Source organism: Perognathus longimembris, chromosome 1 (assembly GCF_023159225.1).
Source record: "Perognathus longimembris pacificus isolate PPM17 chromosome 1, ASM2315922v1, whole genome shotgun sequence".
NCBI classification, from domain to species: Eukaryota; Metazoa; Chordata; class Mammalia; order Rodentia; family Heteromyidae; genus Perognathus; species Perognathus longimembris.
Window position 1 is genome coordinate 55073952 of NC_063161.1, and position 24880 is coordinate 55098831.

At 45.5% G+C, this 24880-nt stretch overlaps 1 protein-coding gene across 2 annotated transcripts; it reads left to right on the forward strand.

Moving 5' to 3' along the window:
- Nucleotides 1-2666: 2666 nt before the first annotated feature.
- On the forward strand, nt 2667-24222 carry Arf3 (ADP ribosylation factor 3). Of its 2 annotated transcripts, none has more exons than XM_048365265.1 (5): nt 2667-2859; nt 19419-19660; nt 20420-20530; nt 20746-20870; nt 21352-24222. In XM_048365265.1, exons 2-5 carry the CDS (start codon nt 19513-19515, stop codon nt 21511-21513), a joined length of 546 nt encoding a protein of 181 aa, XP_048221222.1. In that variant the 5' UTR covers nt 2667-2859; nt 19419-19512; the 3' UTR covers nt 21514-24222. The 2 variants fall into 2 exon arrangements, with proteins under 2 accessions (XP_048221222.1, XP_048221231.1); XM_048365274.1 differs by lacking the exon at nt 2667-2859 and adding an exon at nt 3628-3738.
- The last annotated feature ends 658 nt before the right edge of the window (nt 24223-24880 follow it).

Here is a 24880-nt window from a genome sequence, read left to right on the forward strand (position 1 = left end):
CTCCCATAGCTTTTGTGTTCAAGGCTGACAATCTATCACACCTCTGCTTCCTACTTTTTGCTGGTTAACTGAAGATGAGACTCATGGATTTGTCTGCCTAGGATGGCTTTGAACTGTGAATCTCAGATTTCAGCCTCCTGAGTAGCTAGAATTATAGGCATAAGCCACCAGCATCCAGCTACAGATAAAAGTTCTTTTTGTCCATCTCATCCCCCTCACACCTTTTTTTTTTTTGTGCCAATCCTATGGCTTGAACTCAGGGCCTGGGTGGTATTTTTCCTCAGATTAGATTCTTTCTCTCATGGCTAGCACTCTAACACTTGAGCCACAGTGCCACTTCTGGCTTTTCTGAGTAGTTTACTGGAGATAAGAGTCTCACTAGCTGGGCACTGGTGGTTCACGCCTATTATCCTAGTTATTCAGGAAGCTGAGATGTGAAGATGGAGGTTCAAAGCCAGCCTAGGCAGGAAAGTCCATGAGACTCTTATCTCCAATTAACCACCAGAAAACCAGAAGTGGCTGTGGCTCAAGTGGTAGAGCACTAGCCTTGAACTGAAGAGCTCAGGGTCAGTATATGGCCCACAGTTCAAGACAAAAAAAAAAGAAAAAGAAAGTTCATGGACTTTCTTGCCCAGGCTAGGTTTGAAACATTCCTCAGGTCTCAGCCTCCTGAGTATCTAGGATTACAGGTGTGAGCCACTGACACCTGGCTTCATCTTCCCATCTTAAATTAGGGTCCTCTTAGCAACGTATGCTAGGGTCATTTTATTTTTCAGGTAACTTAAAAATGAAGACAGACTAAATCAAGGATTGATGAGGCAAGGAAGACAACAAATCTAGAAGACTGACAATTTTGGCTCAAGCTTTAGGGAACAGCCATGTGTTCCCTTACACTGCAGTAAAATAGGAGGGCATTTAAAGAACCTTCTGTTGCTAGCATTACCAGTGCCCTTCTAGCACAGCTTCTATCACAGCTGTGACTGTTTCAAAAGCAGTTTTGCATGTCCTCACCAGGTGCAAATGTGGCTGTGAAGAAAGTGAGGATGGGTAAGAATAAATATGCACGCAAACTTTCACTTTTCCTTGAGACTAAAATTCGTACTCATTTAGACTTCATCAGAGTACAGACCTCTGAATATTAGGCTTCAGCCCATTGTTTTTTAAGTATCAACTTCCTAACTGGCCAAGAGTCCAGTTGCTTCCTTTAGTCTCTTAAATTCATCATTCTTCTGCCTCTTCTTATGGGAAAAGATTATTTACACACACACACACACTCTCTCTCTAGTCCTGGGCTTGAACTCAGGCCCTAGGCGCTGTCCCTGGATTTATTTGCTCCAAGGGCTACGGCTCTATCATTTGAGCCACAGTTCCACTATCAGCGTTTTTGCTGGTTAGAGATGAATCTCATAGACTTTCCTGCTTGGACTGGCTTTGAACCAGGTCAGCCTCCTGAAAGGCTAGGATTATTGGCGCAAGCCACAGTATCTGGCATTTACTTATTTTTTTTAGACAAGGCGTATGTATGTAGCTATGTAGTCCCAGACTTGCCTCTACATTTAGTTCTTTTTTTTTCCCCTTTCCTTTTGCCAGTCCTGGGGCTTGAACTCAGGACCTGGCACTGTCCCTGGTTTCAAGGCTAGTACTCTGCCACTTGAGCCACAGCACCTGTTCTGGCTTTTTCTGTATATGTGGTGCTGAGGAATTGAACCCAGGGCTTCATATATGCTAGGCAAGCACTCTACCACTAAGCCACATTCTCAGCCCCTTGCCTTGTAGGTGTGGACCACCAAGCCTTTCCCAAAGAAAAGATTTTGATTTAGCATTTGGAGTAATTTTGTCCTAGGAATAGGGAGCCACAAGAACAGCGTTTCTGGGGGCAGGATGTGGGGGCACGAATATGTATGCTGCTAGCTCCCCCCTCCAAATAAAAACGACGTCTTTCAGGGTAAAACTGGGCAACTTAATTACTGGCTTTGCCTAAGAAGTCCCTGGACCACTTGGCCAATCTCAATCTCCAGTGCTGCCAGCATGTGACCACAGTCCTTAAATTCTGGATAGGAGCTGGGCTCAGTGGCTCAGGGCTGTAATCTTACTCAGGAGGCTGAGATCTGAGGACTATGGTTGGACGCCAGCCCCAGGCAGGAAGTCTGTGAGGCTCTTATTGCCAATCTAACCAGCAAAAAGCTGGAAGTTGAGCTGTGGCTCAAGTGGTAGGGAGCAAAACAAACAAAAAAAGCTCAAGGGCAGGTCCCAGGTCCTGAGTTCAACACACACACACACACACACACACACACACACACACACACACACACACACTTCCAGCAAGACCCTGGGGCTTGGTATTTTCACCTTGGTTTCCCGCCCCCCAACCCCCGCCCCCTCCCCCCCCCCCCATCCCCGTTCTCTGATGACTCCAGGCTTCGAGCTCATCCCAGGCCCGCCCTGTCACTTCCAGCCCCCACACCCGCCCAAGACTCCAGCTTCAGCGCTCTCGGCGGCTTCTGCTGCAGCCGCTGCCATGGTGATTCGGTCTCGCGAGAACTGCCGCTGGGTACCACGCAGCTCTCGCGCGATCGTGGAGGTGGGAAGTGTCCAGGGCTTGGGGGTGGGGATGCGCCGCACAGCCTCCAGTCACCGTCGCGGCTTCCGGTGCTAGGTGGAGGGAAGGAAGGAAGGAGGGAGCCGGGGAGCGGGCCCGGGGAGCGGAGGCTAGGCGAAGTCGGCCCTGGGAGCTTGGAGGGTCGGGGAGGAGAGAGAGAGGAGAGCGAGTGGGAGCGCGGGCGAGGGCGAGCGAGCGCCAGGCAGATCCTGCGGGGGCGGAGGCGGCGGTCGCAGCGGCGGAGCCGGGAGCTGGAGCAGGTGAGGGGCTGGGGACGGAAGGCGGGCCCCGCGGAGGGGAGGCTCGGGCCGGGCAGGGTGGGCGCTCAGGAGATAGACACTCCCGTCCCCGCGCTGCGGGGCCCTGGGAAAGCCCACCCGAGAACTCTGGGCGAGGGGCGTCGGGCCGGCCCCGTGCCCGCCCCCCATTTGAAGGACGCCCAGCTGGGGTGGGGGCGGGGGACGCACGTCAATTTGTCCTCCGCCGCGCAGAAGCCTGGCGACCCCGGCTGCAGGTTGGTTCTTCTCGCCGGCGGAACCCGCGGGAGGTGGGCTTCCCGTGGGTTAGGGGTGACGGAGTGGGAGGACGTTCTGGAAGGGGTGGTGCGGGGGCGGCGGGGCTATTTGTATCTTCTCCCGCTCCCGTGAAAAGGGCTGGGAAGGCTGCTTTTTCTCTCCTCCCCCTCCCCCCTCTCCCTCTCCCGTCTTAGCTGTGGGAGCCTGGAAAAAAGCCTTGCAGTGGTTACACCCCTCCCCCCCCCTCCCATAGTGGGCCTGGGTCTGGGGTTAGCAACGGGGCAAGTTGGCAAGGCATCGACCACATCGTGGAGGTTGCTCTTCCGTTCTTTAAGGAACAGGAGGTTTGGAAGAGGGCAGCAGGTGGGGAGAGGGTGGTGAGGAGGCTGGAGAAGGGGGAGGGAGATGTGAGCTTGCTCGCCGAAGGGAGGTGGGGCCTTCCCTACCTCGGTCACTGTCAGGGGCGGTCTCACAGGAGGAGGAGGGAGCATCTTTGTCAGTGGCCCTGAGTTTGTGTCTTCCAATCCGCTTTCTTTCTTTAGGAAGTACCAGGATTCCCGGAACAGAAAATGGAGCCATTGCTTACGCCCCGATCCTTTGAAAGAAGGAGGGGGAAGTGGGGAGGTGAAGTTCCCCGCTAGAACTGGCCACTTGATTATTAGCCAAGGGGTAACATGTTTTGGGGGAGTTCCTTGCTTTCTGGGTTATATTACTGCTGGTCTTCATGTGGACAGACCAGGAGGAATGTGCTTGGGGGAGCTGTGGTATGTAGTCAGGAGTGAGAAGAAATAGTGAGGTCATCAGGGTGAGGGAGAAGTGTAATGTAAAACCTGGCTCTGCTGCTGCTGGGTTGGGTCACCCCTGGTCTATGGCATGAAAGTTTTATTGGGAAGAGATCTGCTACCGGAGTCTGATTGCTTGGGTCAGTGCAACAGGATAGAACCTAGTCTCGGCATACCTTCTTTCCTGTCCCCAGTCAAACAGATGGAGACAGTCTTTGCTGCCATTTTGTCTTAGGCCTGTTAGGTTAATGTGCCCTTCGCTTGTTCTGACTAATATGGGCCAATGGATTTGTCCTTGCACATTGGACCCCAGTTTGAATAATGTATCTGTGAAAACTCATTCTAAGAAAGAAGCCTGACCCACTGCGGTTTCCTTTTTACCAAATGAATCATTGACCTCGGAATCAGCCAGTGAGGGCTCCCATATATCACCTATTACCTACCTCCCAGCATAGAATTATTACTTTGCGTAGTCAAAATTTTTTACATGTGTATATTTTTTCTGAGACTAGAAGGCTTTTGCTTGCAGAAATTGGATTGCCTCTTTTGTCTCTTAAAATAACTGTACACATTGTGGGGAGTGGTGGACACCATTTGTGAATGTGTGTGAATATATAGCACTCAATAAAGATTCTAACTACAGGGAAAGGGAAGGAGAGAGGGCCTGGTGGTTTATACCTATACTTTCCAGTACTTGGGAGGAGGAGGAGGCAGATGGTAGAGAGTTTGAGGCGGGCTTGGGCTGCATAGCAAGAAGCCTCATTCCAAAAAGGGCAGAGGGCTAGGAGGGGAGATGGCAAAACTCTCAGTGAAAACACCTGGAGATGGCTGAACAAGGTTACAAAGATTCCTAGACTTTGTAGTTGACAGGTTTTGTTCTCTTCACTTTCCTAAGAGTGTAGAACAGGCATAGATAATAGAAGCTAACCAAAAAGGAAAATATTGAATGAACACCAAGTCACTGTCTATCTGAAATTTTAGATTTCTGGCTTTTCCATTGTGGGCGAAGGGGTCTCTCCATCAGATCTAATCAAATTGTTTTCTGTGAATGGAAAGCTTAGAGATAACAAAGAAGAAGCCAGTATATGTACATGGTACCTAGGTTCAAATGGGTACAGTAAATAGTAGCTGCTATTGTACTGAAAGCAAGAATAAAAAGTGAGCAGAAAGCAGATTAGAATGAAAGTGACGTCTCAAGTGCACAAAGGATCATAGTCTGTATTCATCTTCCCTATATTACTTTTCCACTGTAGTCATAATAAGAGGAAATGGACTTAGAGGACAGATGGCACTATTTGTTGATTACAAGGAGGAACTTTTTTTTTTTTTTTTTGGCCAGGGACTTGAACTTAGGGCCTAGGCACTGTCCCTAAGCTTCTTTTGCTCAAGGGTAGCACTCTACCATTTGAGCCACTTCTGCCTTTTTCTGTTTCTGTGGTGCTGAGGAATGGAACCCAGGGCTTCATGCATGCTAGGCAAGCACTCTACCACTAAAGCCACATTACCAGCCCAAAGAGGAACATCTTTAAAATCAGGTCTGTTAAAGCGAGTATGCAACTGAGAAATTGTGGAATCTTCCTTCCCATACAACTTTAGAAATGGACACCAAGAGACCTGAGAGTCAAACCTTGTTGTGTTTGGCTCTCCTCATTATTTTGGTTGCAGGTAAATTTAGAGGCATAATGGTACAGTGACTGAGGGTGGAACTTGGAATCAGATATTCTGCCTCCGGTGTATACTAGTTGCATATATTTGGAAAAATTACTTGTCTTTGCTTAGCTTCATTTTCTTATCTGTGTTGATAGTATCTATGGTGTTTTCCAAATAGGGTAGTCATGAGAATTAAATGAGATAACAAATGTTAAGCACTTAGTATTGTACCAAGCACATAATAAGCACCAAACAAATGTTAACTGCTATTAATAATCTACCATTATAATAGTAAAATAAAATGAACACTCAGGGCAGCCTTAAAGGGGAGGAGGTTTATAAAGGATCAACTGGCACCTGAGGTGCTTATGTGGAACAGCGATTGTTACCGTGATTTTCTATGCTAGCACTGAAATTTTTCTCAACATCAACCCCACAGAGGCAGCTCCTGCTGTCTGAGTGGGAGGTATAGCTGGAGCGAGGCAGGAGCCCTCAGCCATCAGTTTGAATGTAGAGTGAGGATGTGGGGATTTAAGAATGGTGTTTTTTAGAAAAACTTAGTGTGACTCTGAGGTAATAGTTGTATGTCCTGATTGACCTACTTGAGAGATTTAGATTTCTGTGTCCCCTTGTTTTATGTCTATCAACACTTTAGGATTTTCCATTTGTTGGGACACTTTCCATTTATTCATATATATATATATTTATGTGTATATATACATATATGTATATATACTTGAACTTGGGGCCTGAGTACTGTCCCTTAGCTTTTTCATTCAAAGTACTCTTAACACTTGAGCCACAATTCTACTTCTGGCTTCTTATGGTGTTTAACTTGGAGATAGTTTCACAACCTTCCTGCCTAGGCTGGCTTCAAACTGTGATCCTCATATCTCATCCTCCTGAGTAGCTAGGACTAAAGGCATGAGCCACTAGTGCTTGACTTTACTCATATCTTTAAAAAATGTCTGTCTCTACATATCTGTTTCACAAAATATTGTGTTAGCATCCAGATTGTATTAGCTGTGTGAAGCTGTGTACTATACTCTTTCCTCTAACATATGGGTAATTGCTAATAGAGTTTTTTGCTTGTTTGGGAACCTAGGGTCTCATAATTGGTACCACTTGAGCTACTCCCCCAGCCTTTTTGTTTTTATTTCAGTTTTGATACATAATTTTGATAACTGCCTGGGCTAGCCTTGAACTCAAGCTCCCCTTATCTCTACCTCTTGAGAAGTTGTATTTACAGGAATATTTCCACCATATCTGGCCTAATAAAGCCCTTGATAATAAAAAAGACTTGGGGGGAACATTTGCAGTCTCACAAAAATGAAAGCTTACTATTATAGTCTGGAACAGAATTGACAGAAGTAAGGATTCTGTGGATATTTTAGGCCTTCGTCTGGACAACTTCAAGGGACCTGCATATCATTATGGTACAGAAAGGAAGTGGCTCAAGATTTCAGGGATCTGCCATATTCCTGAAGAAAGGTGAGGTGACTGAGGCAGGTCTTGGGTTACCTGTTAACTTTCACATTGCTGGTAAGAGCTTTGCATAATCTGCAGCTTAGGCTGAAGAGCATGTCAGTGTTTGAATTTAGGATGCAGAAGAACATTTGTCCTCCCCCCCCCCCAAAAACAAAGAAAAAAAACCTGGACTCCTCAGTATATGATGCTTTCACTCATTGGCTGGGCTCTACCATTTGAACCTCCAAAACCAGCATTTGCTTTTTGTTCTTTTTTTTAATGGCCAGGTGCCAGTAGCTCACACCTGTAATCCTAGCTACTAAGGAAGCTGAGATCTGAGGATCACACTTTGAAGCCAGCCCAGTCTGTGAGACTCTTATCTCCAATTTACCACCAGAAAACCAGAAGTGGCACTGTGGCTCAAGTGGTAGAGCACTAGTCTTGAGCTGAAGAGCTCAGGGACAGCACCCAGCCCCAGAGTTCAAGTTCCACAACCATTCAAAAAAAATTTTTTTTCAAGCCGGGCACCAGTGGCTCATTCCTGAAATCCTAGCTATTTCTAAAGGCTCAGATGTGAGGATCATGGTTCAAAGCCATCCTGGGCAGGAAAGTCTGTGAGACTTTTTTGTTGCCAGTCCTGGGGCGTGGACTCAGGGCCTGAGCACTGTCCCTGGCTTCTTTTTGCTCAAGGCTAGCACTCTACCTCTTGAGCCACAGCGCCACTTCTGGCCATTTTCTATATATGTGGTGCTGAAGAATTGAACCCAGGGCTTTATGTATACGAGGCGAGCACTTTACCACTAGGCCATATTCCCAGCCCTTGTGAGACCTTTTTATCTCCAGTAATCTAAAATTTAAAAAAACTCCAAAAACTGGAAGTGGCACTGTGGCTCACTCAAGTGGTAGAGTGCGTGCTTTGAACAAAAGAAATTCAGGAATACTACCCAAGCCCAGACTTAAAGCCCAAGGACTGGCACAAAAAAACAACCCCCCCCCCCAAAAAAAACAACAACACATCATTCAGACTTTTTCTGTAGTAAAATTTACTGACATCTAATAGGTGGAATATTTCCTTCTGAACATTGATGCTGCTCTGGTGGTAGCAGAGAGTAGACCAGAAACTCTCACATGATTGCCTCTCTTCCCAGGCAGCTCTACATCTTATTTAAGGAACCGAAGGTCTGAGAACATGGAAACCGCATCTCCATTTTGTCAAACAGAGGAAAAGAATCAGGTCACCTAAGGAATACTCCACCCTGAGCTCATAGCTTTCTTGCCATCCTTATGGAAACCACACTCAGCAAGCATGTTAGTCACCAGTTGCAATTCATTCATGGTGCTAGATGTTGGGGGCATGAGTTCAGTCTAGTGGAATACATCCAGCCTTTTCAGACTTCATGTCATACATAGGAACTGCTAATAGACACAGACACTTGACTGATACAAAAGCTCTAGCCATTCTACCCTGCTTTGATGGTACTGGGGTTTGAACTCAGGGTCTTTTCCTTATTTACTTGGGTGGCACTCTACTGCTTAAGCCATGCCTCCAACCTTGATTATTGTGGGGTTTTTTGTTTGTTTGTTTTTTGCCCGTCCTGGGGCTTGAACTCAGGGCCTGAGCACTGTCCCTGGATTCTTTCTACTCAAGGCTAGCACTCTGCCACTTGAGCCACAGTGCCACTTCTGGCTTTTTCTATATATGTGGTGCTGGGGAATTGAACTCAGGGCTTCATGTATACAAGGCAACCACTCTTGCCACTAGGCCATATTCTCAGCCTGTGGGTTATTTTTTAATTAATTGCTTTTTGGGATCACTATCTCTACCTGATCTCCATTAGAAGCAGTTTGGGAAGTTTAGTCTTGGAAAGCAAAAGATAAATGAGAATGATACTGTTTCACGTCCTAGAGTAGAAATATGTTTGAGGTGCTGAGAGATCATAGATAGGCCTTATTCCCTAAGGTGGAAAGTTCCTTATTGTATCCTTATGCTTTTGGCAATACTTTGCTTTATCCAAACCTGGCTTCCTGTTTGAACTGTTCACTGTCAATTCCATTGTGACTTGTACTGTGAGGCCATCCTGGGAGCAAAGGTTATTGAGGCCTTAGCCTATTGACCCAGAGTCACTGATGGATTTTCAGCAATTTTGTAATTGGAAGAATATTCTCTGGGCATCATGGATATAGCAGTCATAGAATATATGGAGAAGGAGCAGTTGTAAGCTGGTCAGATTCTAAGGAAAGGTCAGGTGCAAAGCTTTGGTCAAGGTAGTAATGCCACAGAATGTTCCAGAGAAACAAAATAGTCTAGTTTTTAATTTTTTTATTTTTTGCCAGTCCTGGGGCTCGGGACTCAGGGCCTGAGCACTGTTCCTGGCTTCTTTTTGCTCAAGGCTAGCACTCTACCTCATGAGCCACAGAGTCACTTCTGGCTTTTTCTATATATATGTGGTGCTGTGGAATCAAACCCAGGGCTTCATGCATGCTAGGCAGGCACTCTGCCACAGCACTAGGCCACATTCCCAGCTAGTCTAGTTTTTATCAAGTCATTTTTATCTGACTTGGACATGTATTCTGAATCAGACTTAGGCATTTTCTATCCTGACACTCTTGCTGAGGGTTATCTATGGGCAAAGGTAGACCCTTTCCAGGTGTTTGGCTCTCCGTCAGACACCACTTTTTAGTGGTGGCCTCCAGGTTTTCATGCACTGGGGTCTTCTGTAAGACTCTTTTTTATCTTTGTTTCCATAATAGAAACTGGCATAACAACTCTACTGAATATAAACACCACTATTTGAGTTAAATGGGGCCTTGTTTTAGTTAGATTGTGTGTGTGTGTGCGTGCACGTGCATGTGTGCATGCATCTATGTACTCGCCCACATATATACACTGTTACCAGGGCTTGAACTCAGGGCTTCAAGCTCTTACCTTTCTTACTCATGGTTGGTGCTCTACCTCTTGAGCCATTTCTCTAGTTTGACACTTTGCTGACTAATTGGAAATGGAGTCTCCCAGCCTTTCTTGCCTCTGCTGGCTTTGAACCACAGTACTCCAGATATCAACTTCTGGACTAGCTAGGATTACAAATATTAGCCATGAGCACCAAGAACTATCTTTTTTTTTTTTTTTTTTTTTTGCCAATCCTGGGCCTTGGACTCAGGGCCTGAGCACTGTCCCTGACTTCTTTTTGTTCAAGGCTGGCACTCTGCCATCTGAGCCACAGTGTCAGTGTCACTTCCAGCTTTTTGGTTATATAGTACTGAGGAATTGAACCCAGGGTTTCATGCATGCTAGGCAAGCACTCTACCACTAAGCCATATTCCCAGCCCCAAGATACTCTTCTTTTTAACCCACTAGCTTATCATTAAGGACTCATTTTCTTTACCTTTCTGCTCTGACTGAGGTTCTTTTTTTGTTTTGTTTGAGGCAAAGCCTTGTTTTGTAGTCTCCTGGTAGCGTAGGCTACCCTCCCACTCAACAATCCTGCCTCAGCCTCCCAATGATGAGAGTTCTTATGTGCATCTTTCATGGTCTCGCGTACTCTAGGATCTCATCTTTCTACAACATCTGAAAGTTGGATAAAAGAACATTGTCATATTTCCTGGTTTAAGAATGAAGAAAACAATCTGTATCCCACCAGACTACTCACATGTTACTGAGTAGAATTAGTGTATGTCTATCGTGATATCTTCTCTGGAGCCATCTTCGCTAAAGTACACCTCATACCCTGTCCCTCCCCACAACATCTGAACAAAATAGGGGTTCTATTAGAAGAAAGGGGAGAGTAATGGTTGTAGGCAGTCAGTGAATTCTTTCTTAGGTCATTTTGGTTCCTTTAAGTGTTTCAGTTCATGCTTGTCTCCAGGGCTTTGTACCTTAGCCTTAAAAAAAGCCTTATACTGTGGCACAAGTGGTAGAGTGCTAGCCTTGAGCAAAAGACACTCAGGGATAGTGCCCAGGCCCTGAGTTCAAGCCCCACGACCAACAGGAAAAAAATGTGTGTGTGTGTGTGTGTGTGTGTGTGTGTGTGTGTATGTATGTGTGTGTAATTTTTTTAAGGTGCTGGTCCTGGGGGCCTGGGCACTGTCCCTGAGCTTTTGTGCTCAAGGCCAGTGCTTTAAAACTTGAGCAATCCCTCTTCTTCTGGCTTTTTGGTGGTTATAGATAGTTTCATGATTTTCCCACCTGGGCTGTCTTCAAACCTTTATCCTCAGATCTCAGCCTCTTGAGTAGTTAGGATTACAGGTGTGAGGCATTGGCGCCTGGCTCTGTCATTTTGATGTTTCAAAACTTCCCCCTCTCTGTTACCAGTTCTAATTAAGATTTCAGATTTCTTATCAGTATTACTGTATCTACCTACCAAGTGTTTTTTGCTTATAGTTCGCTCTCTCCCATTGCACTGAGTTTGATGAAGGAGAAGTTATCTTCCTCTCTGTATTCCTAGTCCAGTATATATAATAAATGTTTGATGCAGGGCTGGGAATATGGCCTAGTGGTAGAGTGCTTGCCTCCTATACATGAAGCTCTAGGCTTGATTTCTCAGCAACACATACATAGAAGAAGCCAGAAGTGGTGCAGTTGCTCAAGTGGTAGAGTGCTAGCCTTGAGCAAAAAGAAGCCAGGGACAGTGCTCAGGCCCTGAGTTCAAGCCCCAGGACTGGCAAAACAAATAAATGTTTGATAAGTGGGTGGGGGCTGATATCCCAAGTGATTTTATGGCTTTAGGAGATCTTTGAGTCCATTGGAAGTTGCTGAGATACCAGTTTAGCAGTTTTTGTATTCCTATTTTAGTGCCTTCTCCCTTCCTACCCCCCCCCCCACCCCGCACTGGGGTTTGAATTCAGGGCCATATAATTGCTGGGCAAATGCTATACCACCTGGCCCCTAGCCCTATTTCAGTGCTTTTGAGACAAAAAGTTAAGTGTTTACATATGTCACAAGCCAGCTGCACCAAGGAGACTAAATATAGGCAAAGCCTGCTTTTTTCCCCTTAAATTGTATTGGTCTTTTGGTTAGTATCATTAAAAATAGCATCTCTATTAATGATATCTCAATTTGAAAATTATCTGGGAACACAGCTGCTATTACACTATACCCTGCGGAGCAGCAGAGCATTTGTGAGACTCTGTTCCTTCATCTCATGGACTCTGAAGAGGAGGGGGTGGAGGCAGGAGTTCCCCAGGGATGTCTTGGTACATAAGCCTGATCTGGCACTGGAATCAGTGGTGGGAGAAAAGTTCATGGCAGACTGAGGTGTGGTTGTCAGAAAGCCATTGAGTCAGGCACATTTCTGCAAAACACATGCAAGCCAAGAAAGCTGATCAGCCAACTGCAGCAATAGTCTGCCTCCCTTGAGTAGGGGAGTGCTTGGTGAGTGGTTCTCACTTAAGGACATCTCAGTTGAATGAGTGTGTGTGTGTTTTATGTATGCATGCCTCATACTCTTGCTAGACTTTTTCCCATCACCGTTAGTACTCTACTCCTTGAGTCACACCTCCACTTCTGACTTTTTTTTCTGGTCCTGGGGCTTGAACTCAGGGCCTGGGTGCTATCCCTAAGCCTTTTGTGCTCAAGGCTAGCACTCCCACTTGAGCCACAGTGCCACTTCTGGCTTTTTCTGAGTAGTTTATTGGAGATAAGAGTTTCATAGACATTCCTGCCTGGCTGGCTTCAGGCCATAATCCTCATATCTCAGTCTACGAGTAGCTAGGATTACAAGTATGAACCATTGGGCATATTAATTGGAAATAAGGCTCTCTCAAATTTGTCTCCCCAGACTGACTGGCTTTACCATGATCCTCATATCTCAGCCTTGGGTAGCTAGGATTACAGATGTGAGCCACCAGTGCCCAGGTACTCATATAAACTTTCGGTCAGCCAGTGTGCTAGATTGAATTATAGTAACCCATGCAGACAGTATTGGAGCACAGCTTTGGAGTGCTTACTGCTAATACTTCTCATAATATTTTTTATTATAAAATGAAATATTGAGATGTCCTCTTTGCTAAGAGATATTACTGTATTCCATTTCTCATCTTAAGCCATTCACATTCAGTTTTGATTGCTGTTCCTGGTTGCAAACATGGAACCCTGGCATCTTGCCCTATCAACACAGGAGTCCCATCTGTGGTGAAAGAAGAACTACAGGTGATATCATAAATAGGGCAGTAGACCATGATTTGTTGTAACTCAGCTTATTGTAGATTTTTTAGGACTGTATTCTAGTTAAAGGCAGAGTTAGCTGTGTAGCCAAAGATTTTGTGCTTATAGCACAAAGCTAAAAGCAGCTACTCTCCCAATAGTAAAACAGTATATCTGGTAAATAGAGATAGAAGAAGTCAAGTCTAAAAAGCCAACATCCCCTTTGAAATTCTGATTTAAGTCAAACTATTGATTATACTTAAAAGAGAGTCATGGTGTCTATTAATTTCAAGTTGGTCCAGGGAGACATGTGATAACAGTCCAATGTTTAATCAGAAGTGCTTCAGATCCATTATATATTAAATGGCAAGGGGAGTTTTCACCAGATTACATCTACTGATCATTTTAGGGTGTTCCCCAAATACGCACGCAAGCAAACACAAAAATCTACAAGGTATGAGGCTTACATCATTCAAAGGCCTTACTATTACTTGCCAGGAAGTAGAACTGGTGTAATACTAAGGTCAGATTATTTTTTTCCTTTAAAAGATTTTTTTTTTTTTATAATTTAACTCAGTTGTGGGGCTTGAACTCAGGGTCTGGGAGCTGTACCTGAGCTTTTGTCCTCAAGGTTAGCACTCTTCCACTTTGAGCCATAGCTCTACTTCTGGTTTCTGGTAGTTAATTAGAGATAAGAGTCTCATGGACTTTCCTGTCTGGGCTGGCTTTGAACTGCAATCCTCAGATTTTAGGTTTCAATTCCATAGGTCATGTTGTGAATGCAGTGCATCATTTGCCTATGTGTGTGTGTATGCACACTGATACTGAAGCTTGAATTCATGGCTTGGGTGCTGACTGAGCTTTTTTGCTCAAAACATGCTCTACCACTTGAACCACAGCGCCACCCCCTGCTTTTTGGTGATTAGTTGGATGGCAGTATTACAGACTTCCCTGCTGGATTCTCATGTCTCAGCCTCCTGAGTAGCTAGATTACAGACTGAGCCATTAGTGCCCAGCTACAGTACCTCTTTCTTTTTTTGGCCAGTCCTAGGGCTTGGACTCAGGGCCTGAGCACTGTCCCTGGCTTCTTTTTGCTCAAGGCTAGCACTCTACCACTCGAGCCACAGCGCCACTTCTGGCCATCTTCTATATATGTGGTGCTGGGGAATTGAACCCAGGGCTTCATGTATATGAGGCAAGCACTCTTGCCACTAGGCCATATTCCCAGCCCAGCACCTCTTGATCAGTTGTCACCTCTTCCATTTCTCCCATCTCTCCCAGCTTCATCCATTCTCTCAACTTACTAAGGTCAGATTTTGAAGCAATATTTTATCCAGGTTGACAGCAGAGAAGTGAATCAAAGGATAGTGTTAAATGTTGTAAAACAAGGAATATTGATTCTTCATGTTTTCAACCTCTGTAGTAGTAAATTTTTTTTTTTTTTTTTGCCAATTCTGGGGCTTGAACTCAGGGTCTGAGCACTGTCCCTGGCTTTTTTTTGCTCAAGGCTAGCATTCTACCACTTTAGCCACAGTGCCACTTCCAGCTTCTTCCATTTATGTGGTACAAAGGAATCAAACCCAGGGCCACATTCCCTGCCCTCTTTTTTTGTTTTTGTTTTTTGTAGTACTAGGATTTTGAACTCAGATCCTTGAGCTTGCTAGACTTACACTTTACCACTGGAGCCACAACTCTAGCAGGGCTTTTGCTTTTTGCTGGGGTTATTTTGGAGGTGGAGTCTAGTGAATTTTTCTGCCTGGGCTGGCCTCCATCCTTGATCCTTCAGATCTTAGCCTCCTGAGTAGTTAGAATTACAAGCATGAGCCACTGGCTCCTGGCTCATTATGGAGTTCTTAACTCATTTCCATCAGCACTAGTTGCAGTCATGAAGAAATGTATGCTATAAAACTCAGTTCAAGTCGGCCCAAAACCTAGTAATACCAAATCTTTTTGTTTTGTTTTGTTTTTGTTGCCAGTCCTGGGGCGTGGACTCAGGGCCTGAGCACTGTCCCTGGCTTCTTTTTGCTCAAGGCTAGCACTCTACTACTTGAGCCACAGTGCCACTTCCACCTTTTTTCTATATATGTGGTACTGAGGAATTGAACTCAGGGCTTCATGTATATGAGGGGAGCACTTTACCACTAGGCCATATTCCCAGCCCGTAATACCAGATCTTTAAAGCAAAGTATCATCTTCGTTTTATCTCCCAAAGACTTGGGGAAGGTTTATATTTCTGGAAATGAGGGTAGCAGAGCCAAAAGTCTGACTATCACAGATAGGCATGGTTGATGTCCTCTAATCTTACTAATTGGACAGATGTCCCCTTCTGTCTTGGGTTTTTAGGAGCCCATATGCTTGAGTGGGTTGTGGCTGGAAGGAAGGATGGCTAGTGGGTGACTTGGATGAAGTTGAGCCCTAAGGTGCAGCCAGGCCCTTTCCCTGGAATGTGAGCCCTGTGGATTAGGGGCCTGGTTCATCTGGAGAGCCTTGGAAGCACCACGCCTGGCTCATTAGTAGATGTCTGGGGAAAGCTTTGAAGATGAAATATTCCATAAGCATTCATTGTCTGTATTTCCTGGACAAACTAGTACTTTAGTCTCCAAGGACTGTTGATCTGGCTTCTTTGCACTTGTCTGGAATTTGCTGCAAATTGAGTAGGAAAAACAAAACATAATAAGAAACAAACAAGCCTGAAGACATTTTTGAAAAAAACCCAAACCACTGAACTCTACCAAACCTCCACGCTTTAGCTTGTAAGTAGGATTCTTTACCATCCACCTTTCACATTCTTGGTTTGTCTGTATTCTGTCTTGACCTGTTTCTTCTTCTGAATTTGGGGTGTGCATGTGTGTGTGTCTGGTTTCCAGTCTGTATAGAGTTTGCCAGAAGCTGGCATATGGTGATTGCTGAATAAGCTGCTCACTGATGCATGCCTCCTGCAGGCTTGGAGAACTGGCTGGCATGGGTGGTTCTGAACTCCCATTTCATTATTGTTTCATAGAATGTGCCACAGAGAAAGGAGAAGAGAGATGAATGGATGAACGTTCATCTATGATTTTTGTCTGTTGGTGACAATAGCCAGGAGCAGATGGGTGTTTTGTATCTTTTTTCAGGGAAGGGGGTGCTGGTCCTGGGACTTGAATTCAGGGTATGGGCACTGTCCCTGAGCTTATTTACTCAAGATTAGAGCTCTACCACTTTAGCCACAGCTCCACTTCCAATTTTCTCTTGGTTAATTGGACATAGTCTCATAGACTTTCCTGCCCAGGCTGGCTTTGAACCTTGATCCTCAGATCTCAGCTTCCTGAGTAGCTAGGATTACAGGTTTGAGCCACCACATCTGGCTTACACATCCAGTGAAGTCTTAACACTGGCAGGGAAGTCAGTAGAGACCTTAGGAGTTATTTCAGTTATTCAGCTATGCTGTAGGCCACTGTTTTCGTTATTAGGGACACAGCAGTGGAAAAAAATGAAACAAAAAAAATAGTAGGAGGAGTAAAAATACAGCCAGCAATCATGCTATAATGTGTCCCATGGTAATAAATGTTCTGAAGAAAAGTGGGATAAGTGGGAAGGTAGTAGTGTGTGTTATTATACGGGTAATTAGGGAAGGTGTCTTTGATGACATTGGAATATATATATATATATACACACATATATGTAACACACACACACATATTTATACCTGAAGGACATGAGGGTTTCTTGGTAGGTGACTGTTTCAGGTGAGAAGATGAGTACGAAAGCTTTGTGGGAAGAAAATATTGGAGAATTAGAGTGGAAAACAGGAGATCTGGTAAAAGAGTTGGGATTTTACTAAAATGGCTCTATAAATCCACTAGAGGATTTTGAATACAGCAATCACATGACCTGTATTTTTTTTTTTTGCCAGTTCTGGGCCTTGAACTCAGGGCCTGAGCACTGCCCCTGGCCTCTTTTTGCTCAAGGCTAGCACTCTACCACTTGGTTGAAAAAGAAATCACTGACTTCCTGAATATAGTCCCAGGGGCACAACAAATAGGGGAGAGACTCGACAAATGGGACTACTACAAATTAAAAAGTTTCTGCACAGCTAAGGATATAGCCACCAAAATAGAAAGACAGCCAACCATATGGGAAAGGATCTTTACCAGCATAGCAACAGACAAAGGCCTAATATCTGTCATCTACAGAGAACTCAAAAAACTAAGCCCCTCCAAGCCCAATAAACCAATTAGGAAATGGGCAAAGGAGCTAAAGAGAGACTTCACAAGAGAAGAGATAAAAATGGCAAAGAAACATATGAGGAAATGTTCAACATCCCTGGTAGTAAAGGAAATGCAAATAAAAACAACCCTGAGATACCACCTCACTCCAGTTAGAATGGCCTATACTCTGAACTCAGGAAACAACAAATGCTGGAGGGGGTGCGGGAAAGAGGAACCTTTCTCCATTGTTGGTGGGAGTGCAAATTAGTACAACCACTTTGGAGAACAGTATGGAGGTTTCTCAAAAAGCTCAATATAGACCTACCCTATGACCCAGCCATACCACTCCTAGGCATCTATCCTGAACAGCAGGTCCCAAGATATCAAAAAGACATCTGCACTTCCATGTTTATTGCTGCACAATTCACAATAGCTCAAATATGGAAACAACACAGATGCCCCTCCACAGATGAATGGATCCAAAAAATATGGTACCTATACACAATGGAATACTACATAGCGATTAGGAATGGTGAAATATTGTTATCTGCAGGGAAATGGTCAGAACTTGAACAAATAATGTTGAGCGAGACAAGCCTAGAACACAGAAAACAAAGGGGCATGATCTCCCTGATATATGACTGTTAAGATGGGGTGATGGAGAGACAGTAGAGACCAGGTCTGTGAAACCAAAAACTGCTTGTCAAATGGTATTTCCCACAGGAGTGGATCAGAGACCCAACATTATGTAACTAAAACCAAACAACTACTCAACATATAAAGGTCAAAAATTGACCTCTCAGTGGAATACAATAGCTCAAAAGCTATGTATGTATGTTCATATAAGACTACTGTCGGGCTGGGGATATGGCCTAGTGGCAAGAGTGCCTGCCTCATATACATGAGGCCCTGGGTTCGATTCCCCAGCACCACATATACAGAAAATGGCCAGAAGTGGCGCTGTGGCTCAAGTGGCAGAGTGCTAGCCTTGAGCAAAAAGAAGCCAGGGACAGTGCTCAGGCCCTGAGTCCAAGCCCCAGGACTGGCAAAAAAAAAAAAAAAGACTACTGTCGACATATTGTCTAATGTCGACATTACATTTAAAGCCCTAGGTGAATTTTCTTTGGCGTAGACCACGTGGCTACTGTATATGGTCTTAGTACATTGTGTATTGTATATATGTCTACCTGACCTAGGGAAGGGAAAGAAAAACAGAGTGTAAGATATCACAAGAAATGTACACACTGCCCTACTATGTAACTGTACCCTTTTTGCACAACACCTTGTCAAAATTTTTTTGTTTAATTAATAAATAAATTACAAAAAAAAGAAAGAAAAAGAAATCATTGGCCACTATGTGGAGAATAGGCTGAAGGGGTTAAGAAAGAATCGGGGAATGGTATGACTACCTGGGATATTTGTGGTTGAGAGAGGATAATCTCTTTGCCCCTCCCAACTCTCAGTGTGCTGTTAGATGGACAGGCATGTTCCATAAAGGATCAACCTATTTTAGGAATGCTGCTTATTTCTTCATCGTTTAGGTTGGTATGAAGGAAGATGGAATTAGAGAATTACAGGCAAGGAAGAAGCAGTCTCTTGATTAGAACATAAAATGTAGACCTTGGGAAACTGGCAAGTCTGAACTTTGTCAGGAGTCACAGAGAGCCACTCCTCATTCCACTCCCTCCTCTCTCACCCTTTCCAGAAGTCTCAGGGTAAGATTGGGGGAGGGAGGCACATAAATGATCCTGCAGTGCCTTGGGGTATAATATAGAATGTCAGAACTGAAGGGATTTTAAAAAATCACCAGGGCGAATCCCCTTCCCCTCAGTCTACAGGTACAAATCTGGGAAAATAAAGATAGCTTTCCTTAAGTCATACAGTAGATTCTCACAGAACAAGGATCCCGAGTGTTCACTGCTTTGTCTCTGCTCTCAGTTTCAGATGTGGTGTGAGACTCAGTCCCCTCAAGCTCTCAGTTTGTAGTAAATGAACTCCAGACGACTTTGGCAAATTCAGTGTACATGAAGTTCTGACAAGCAAGTGGTACTAATGAGTTTTTGCCTTTCTTTTGCCTAGGATCAAGTCTTTCATACCAGAGACCAGGCTAAAACCAGACTTCCACTGACCTCCACTTGGGCCCCACTGTCCTCAGAAAGTACCTGCTGCAGTCATGGGCAATATCTTTGGAAATCTTCTGAAGAGCCTGATTGGGAAGAAGGAGATGCGCATCCTGATGGTGGGCTTGGATGCTGCAGGAAAGACCACCATCCTGTACAAACTGAAACTGGGGGAGATTGTCACCACCATCCCTACCATTGGTAAGCTTGTATGTAGTCTTTTGTGTTGTTGGCTAGGCAGGGCAGTGGCATATTCCTAGATCCCCCACCTAGATCACTTACTAGCTTACTAGCAGGTGGTAGGGCTGCTATTTGCCTACCTACCCCAACCCTCCCTGATAAGGGAAGGTCTTCCCCCTGGCACTCAACACTTGCCCTCAGGCACTGGAGTTGGTTTTTTCTCTGTGTTCTTTGGAAAGCCAAGTAAAGGGTTTTGATGTTCCTGCCAGAGGCCTGAAATTGTTTTGGTTTAAGATCTTCAGTGGCCAGTCCTGGTTAAGACCTGCTTACAAGAGGGAGAATATTTGTTGCATAGATGGAGACCCTGATTCATTGTCAGTTTGTTCTGTATTTGGGGTTCCAGGATTGTAGATCTTTTCTCATTCTTTGTTCTGCCTATTAGCATATCTTAGCCTAGGCAGACTGTGGTTGAGGTACACAAGTGGAACTGAGTCATTTCTTCGTTGGATAGAGAGCCAAAGACTGAATGAACAAATGGGGAAGGTTGACTCACATTGCCCTAGTGGCTATGAGCCTTCTGGTTGGGACTTCCTCATCTGCTTTGACTTCTCTTTGTAAGTTTGTTTTATGGCCTTCAGGCTGCTTGGTCAAGGATCATCAGGCCTAGGACCCTCTTGGTATCATGACCCAGGCTGGGAGGAAATAGTTCCAAACTAATTGGGGCATTGTAGGTCTGGTATTTGGAGCCAAGTAGTCATTGCCTGTTTGTTTTCCTCCAAGGGTTTAATGTGGAGACAGTGGAGTATAAGAATATCAGCTTCACTGTTTGGGATGTAGGTGGCCAGGACAAGATTCGACCCCTCTGGAGACACTACTTCCAGAACACCCAAGGTATGGCAGATAAAATTCCCAGGGCTGGCATGTGTGACTGGAAATGAGTAGAGTATGGCTCTCTTTGGTAATAGGCAGCACCCTGCTGCAGCTCCAGGTGGTAAAGATGAGAAAAGAGAGCAGGTATTTGCAGGGTGTGAGGAGGGTGTTGCTTTTTGGTGATGGGGTAGGGGAACATCTGTCATCTCTGTGCAGCCCATGCTCTGCCTCCCCAGGCTTGATATTTGTGGTTGATAGCAATGATCGGGAACGAGTAAATGAGGCTCGGGAAGAGCTGATGAGGATGCTGGCAGAGGATGAGCTCCGGGATGCTGTGCTCCTCGTCTTTGCAAACAAACAGGTAAGATTTCTCCCCATCCCTGAATTTGAGAGAGGGCAACTGTGCTGTGGAAACCATGGGGCCTTAGGGCCCATTGTATGGGCTTCTTTGTGCCCCTCTTCTTGTCTCCTACCCATCTTCATTGGTAACACTTGGTGTAGTTGGCACATCACCTCTACTCTTTCTTTGAATTGCCCTGTTGTGTACTTTATTGGAACTGCCACACTTCTGCTGTCAGACAGACATGATTCTTTAGCCTGTCTGAATCATCTGTTTCTCAGTTACCCCTTTCCTTGGTTTCCAGGTCCTCAATGGGATAATAAAGAAAGATCTGGAGTTCTAGGATGACTGAGTCCAAAGTAGCTCCTTCAGATCTTGGGTTGGGTTTCCTAGGAGGAAGGAAGGGAGAAGGTCCTGGTACATGTCTCTTTGGTAGATGGGTGCTCTAGAAGCCTTTGAAAGATCCTGAGGTGCCTTTGTGTGTGTCTTTCTCACACCCCAGGACCTGCCGAATGCTATGAATGCTGCTGAGATCACAGACAAACTTGGCCTGCATTCCCTGCGTCACCGCAACTGGTACATTCAGGCGACCTGTGCCACCAGCGGGGATGGGCTGTATGAAGGCCTGGACTGGCTGGCCAATCAGCTCAAAAACAAGAAGTGAGAGCCAGGCAGTCCTGTCCGACTGCCCCACCCACCCCTGACATACCTGTTGTGTCCCCACCCCAGCCCTTCCCACCCCTTCCTTCCCATTGCAAGTGTGGCTAAGGCCCTGGGTGTCGTGTCCACATGCCCAGTAAGAGCCTTGCCTCTCCTTCCTCCCCTTCTCCTTTTTGCCCTGTCCACTGACATGACCAGTCCCCAGTTGCTGTCCTGATGATGAATCATTCCAATTTACTGGATTTAAAACAAAAATGAGGTTGTTATGGTTTCATGGGGGTGCCCCTCTTCTCACCCTTGGAGTTTTGGGAAGTAGAATGGGGTATTCTCTCCGTTTGCTTCGTTTGGCGTTGGTTGCTGTGCTCTTGGCATCTGAGTCCCTTCCTTATCCCCCTCCCCGCAGGCCTCTTTCCTACTCCATCTTCCTTTCCTTCAGCACCCTCTCCTTATTCTACATGGAAATTGCACGGGCCTCTCTGTGTGTGCGTGCATGTGTGCGCCTGTATATACATGTATAGAGAGATATATATGTGGGGCTAGGGGAAAGGTTGAGGGGAGCATAGCTCAGGGCTTATGGCCAGGACATTGCCCACTGGAGCTGGTCATCTGCCCTTCTGTGTTGATGAGATGTAAGGAAGGTGAGATGTTGGACTCATTTTTCTCTTTTCTATAGGTAGTAGTTTCTGAATAATAGGACAGTTGATGAGTTCTGCACAATCATCAGGAGGTGGCATTTATCTCTAGATGACTGTTTGCTCTGATTGTTAGTGGGCAGAAGAGAGAAACCCACTTAAACCCAGAGTATTCAACTGATCTCCTACTACCCTTAGATCTGTTCTTCAGGAGCTCAAGTGACGGAGGTGGGGGTAGTAAGACTGGTATGTATTTTGGACCCAGGGTCTGGATAGATGGGGTGTGGTATCATGGGACAGGCCTCAGGTTTTCCATCTTCATTCTCTTGTTAATAGGAGGTGAAGCATGGACGTCCTGTTCCAACCCCCTCCCCTCTCTGTTTATCTTCTGATCTTAAGGGCTGGGTGGTTTGATCTATCCTTTGTCAGAAGTTTTCTTGCCCTAGTAGTTCTGCTGGCCTGATCAGGGTTGAGTGGGTGGTTTAATGAGAAGCCATGGAGTGGGGGTGATGTAGCAGACCTCAATATCAAACCCTCTACTCTGATTCTCTTTTTCTAGACCAGGACAAGCTAACCAATGGAGGTTTTTTTTTTCTTTTTAATTGTTTCCAGGTCTGCAGACCATCCTTGCTGTCTTTTCTCCTCTAGTCCAATAGCTTTCCTGGTCTTTCTCACTCACTCCCATTAAAGAAACTGGGAATTGGAGTGGAGGATAATGGGACCCTAAGTGGTTGCTGCTGCTGGCTGGATGCAGTGGTCTTGAGGGTCCTCCCCTCACTATCATGTATTGTTCAGAGGCTGCTGCTACAGTGTCTGTATACAAGGGATGCTTGTACCTGAGGCTCTGGCCTGGGGCTTGACTCAGTTTCTGGGAAGCTGTGGCTATTTGTAGGCTCCTGTGTGTGTACTGGCTGTGCCCTGAGCTCCAAGACAGCTGCCCATAACCTTTCTGCTAAAGTCAGGGCCCAGGGCACTCACAACATGGCTGAGGGATCCCTTCCCAAAAGGACTGTCTCAGGCCCTCCTCCATGGGGTCAGGCTTCCTGTCACCCTAATCTATAGCAGGCAGATTAGTACCCCCTAACCCCACTCCAGATGGACTGTGAAAGGTTTCAGGGGTGTCTCCTTCAGTGCCAGTTACTTTGTGATGTGTTATTAAGATGTAGATATGTGCAGGCGTCCTGCTCTCTAGGCCTTTGTGTATGTGAATGTATGTGTGTGTGCGCACGTATGTATGTATATGTACGTGCATGTGTATGTGTGTAACGTGTGGGGGTACTGGAGGTTCTATTTTATTTTAAAATGAGTTCATTCCTCTGGCTCCACAGATGCTTCCCTCCATGGGTTTAAAAAAAATTTTTTTTTGCTCTTGATTTTTCATGTCTTGCCCTATTGCCTCTTCCCCTCTGAACCTTTTCCTTTGCTGCCTTTATTCATTCACTGCTGTTGCCTATTTTTTTTTCTTCTCTGATTCCCCACCCCACTCTTCGTTATTGGTGAAGATTTTGCCTCTTTTCCTCCCCTGTTCTCTCTGAGACCCTCATTAAGTTAGATGCCAGTTCAAAATAGGCTTTCCTTGCTTCAGGCCCCACTCATTCCCTTTATTTTGGGAGGCTGCCAGGGCCAGTCTGGGGCTGCAGGTGCAAGGAAGCTTCCTCTAGGGTTGTGTTCTGCTGCTCCAGATCTGTCCAGCAGGGGGTAGTAAGTGCTCTTGGTAGCATCCCTGACTTTGAGGCCTTTGGGCAGGGTGATTCCTTTCTGCATTCCCATTCACCTAACGGCTCCTTTGGGATTGGGTGTTTCATTCCTATTCCGTCCACTCCCTTCCTGGCTTTCTTCAGGTGGGTTTAAGTTTATGCTTTCTCCCTTTTTCTAGCAATCTTCCTGGGACTCCCCTTCCCCCTCCCCCAGGTTTGTTTGTGGTGTTATAGTGCTAAATGCAGTTCTGAACTGGTTTTTCTCTTTCCTCTTCCTCTGGAATATAGACTGTATATGTTTAATAACTCACCTCTATCCTTGCTCAAAATGTGGGATAACGCGATGACTGTGACCCTGGTTGGAAATTAAACATGTTTTATGCAGCTTTGGAGCAGACCTTCATCCTTGATATGCAGCAGCTGTGTGGCAGTGGGTTCATGGTGAAGTCTTGCTTCTGGTCCCTCTTTCTAGACTGCTTCTGGCACAGGGGAAAGGCACACCAGAGGGGTGGATGGGAAGTGACAGAGGACTTTGGGCCTGCTGGGAAGACTGCTTATATCTTCCCATCCTACTCTACAGTGGCCTCCAAATTAATTAGGCACCAGAGTATGGGAGCTCTGTGACCTTGCTCTTCTAGTTCTGAAGGGTGTAACCCTGAATTCAGCCATATTTATCACTGTTGGTAGACACTTCCTCTATTCCAGGCCTTCCTATCCCCACACCATCAAGTGATTCTGGTTTGAAATAGAGTTCCCCTCATGCATCACTTGGAGCCCGCTCCCACCTAGGTGTGGACTTTGGCAGTGAATAATCATGAAGGATAAGCATCTGGGTAGTGTAATGAACTTGATTCTTTTACAGTCCATGGCCCTGCACAACTCTACTTCTGGGAGGTAGTTTCCCTTTGTCAGGAAGCCATTCTTCATCTAGAGATTGCCCATATATCTTAGGGAATGGTCTTCTTTTTTTTTTTTTCATAAAACCTGCATTATCCCATCCTTTCCCACCTCTGCCCTGTTCCTGTCCCTCCATTTCTAATGG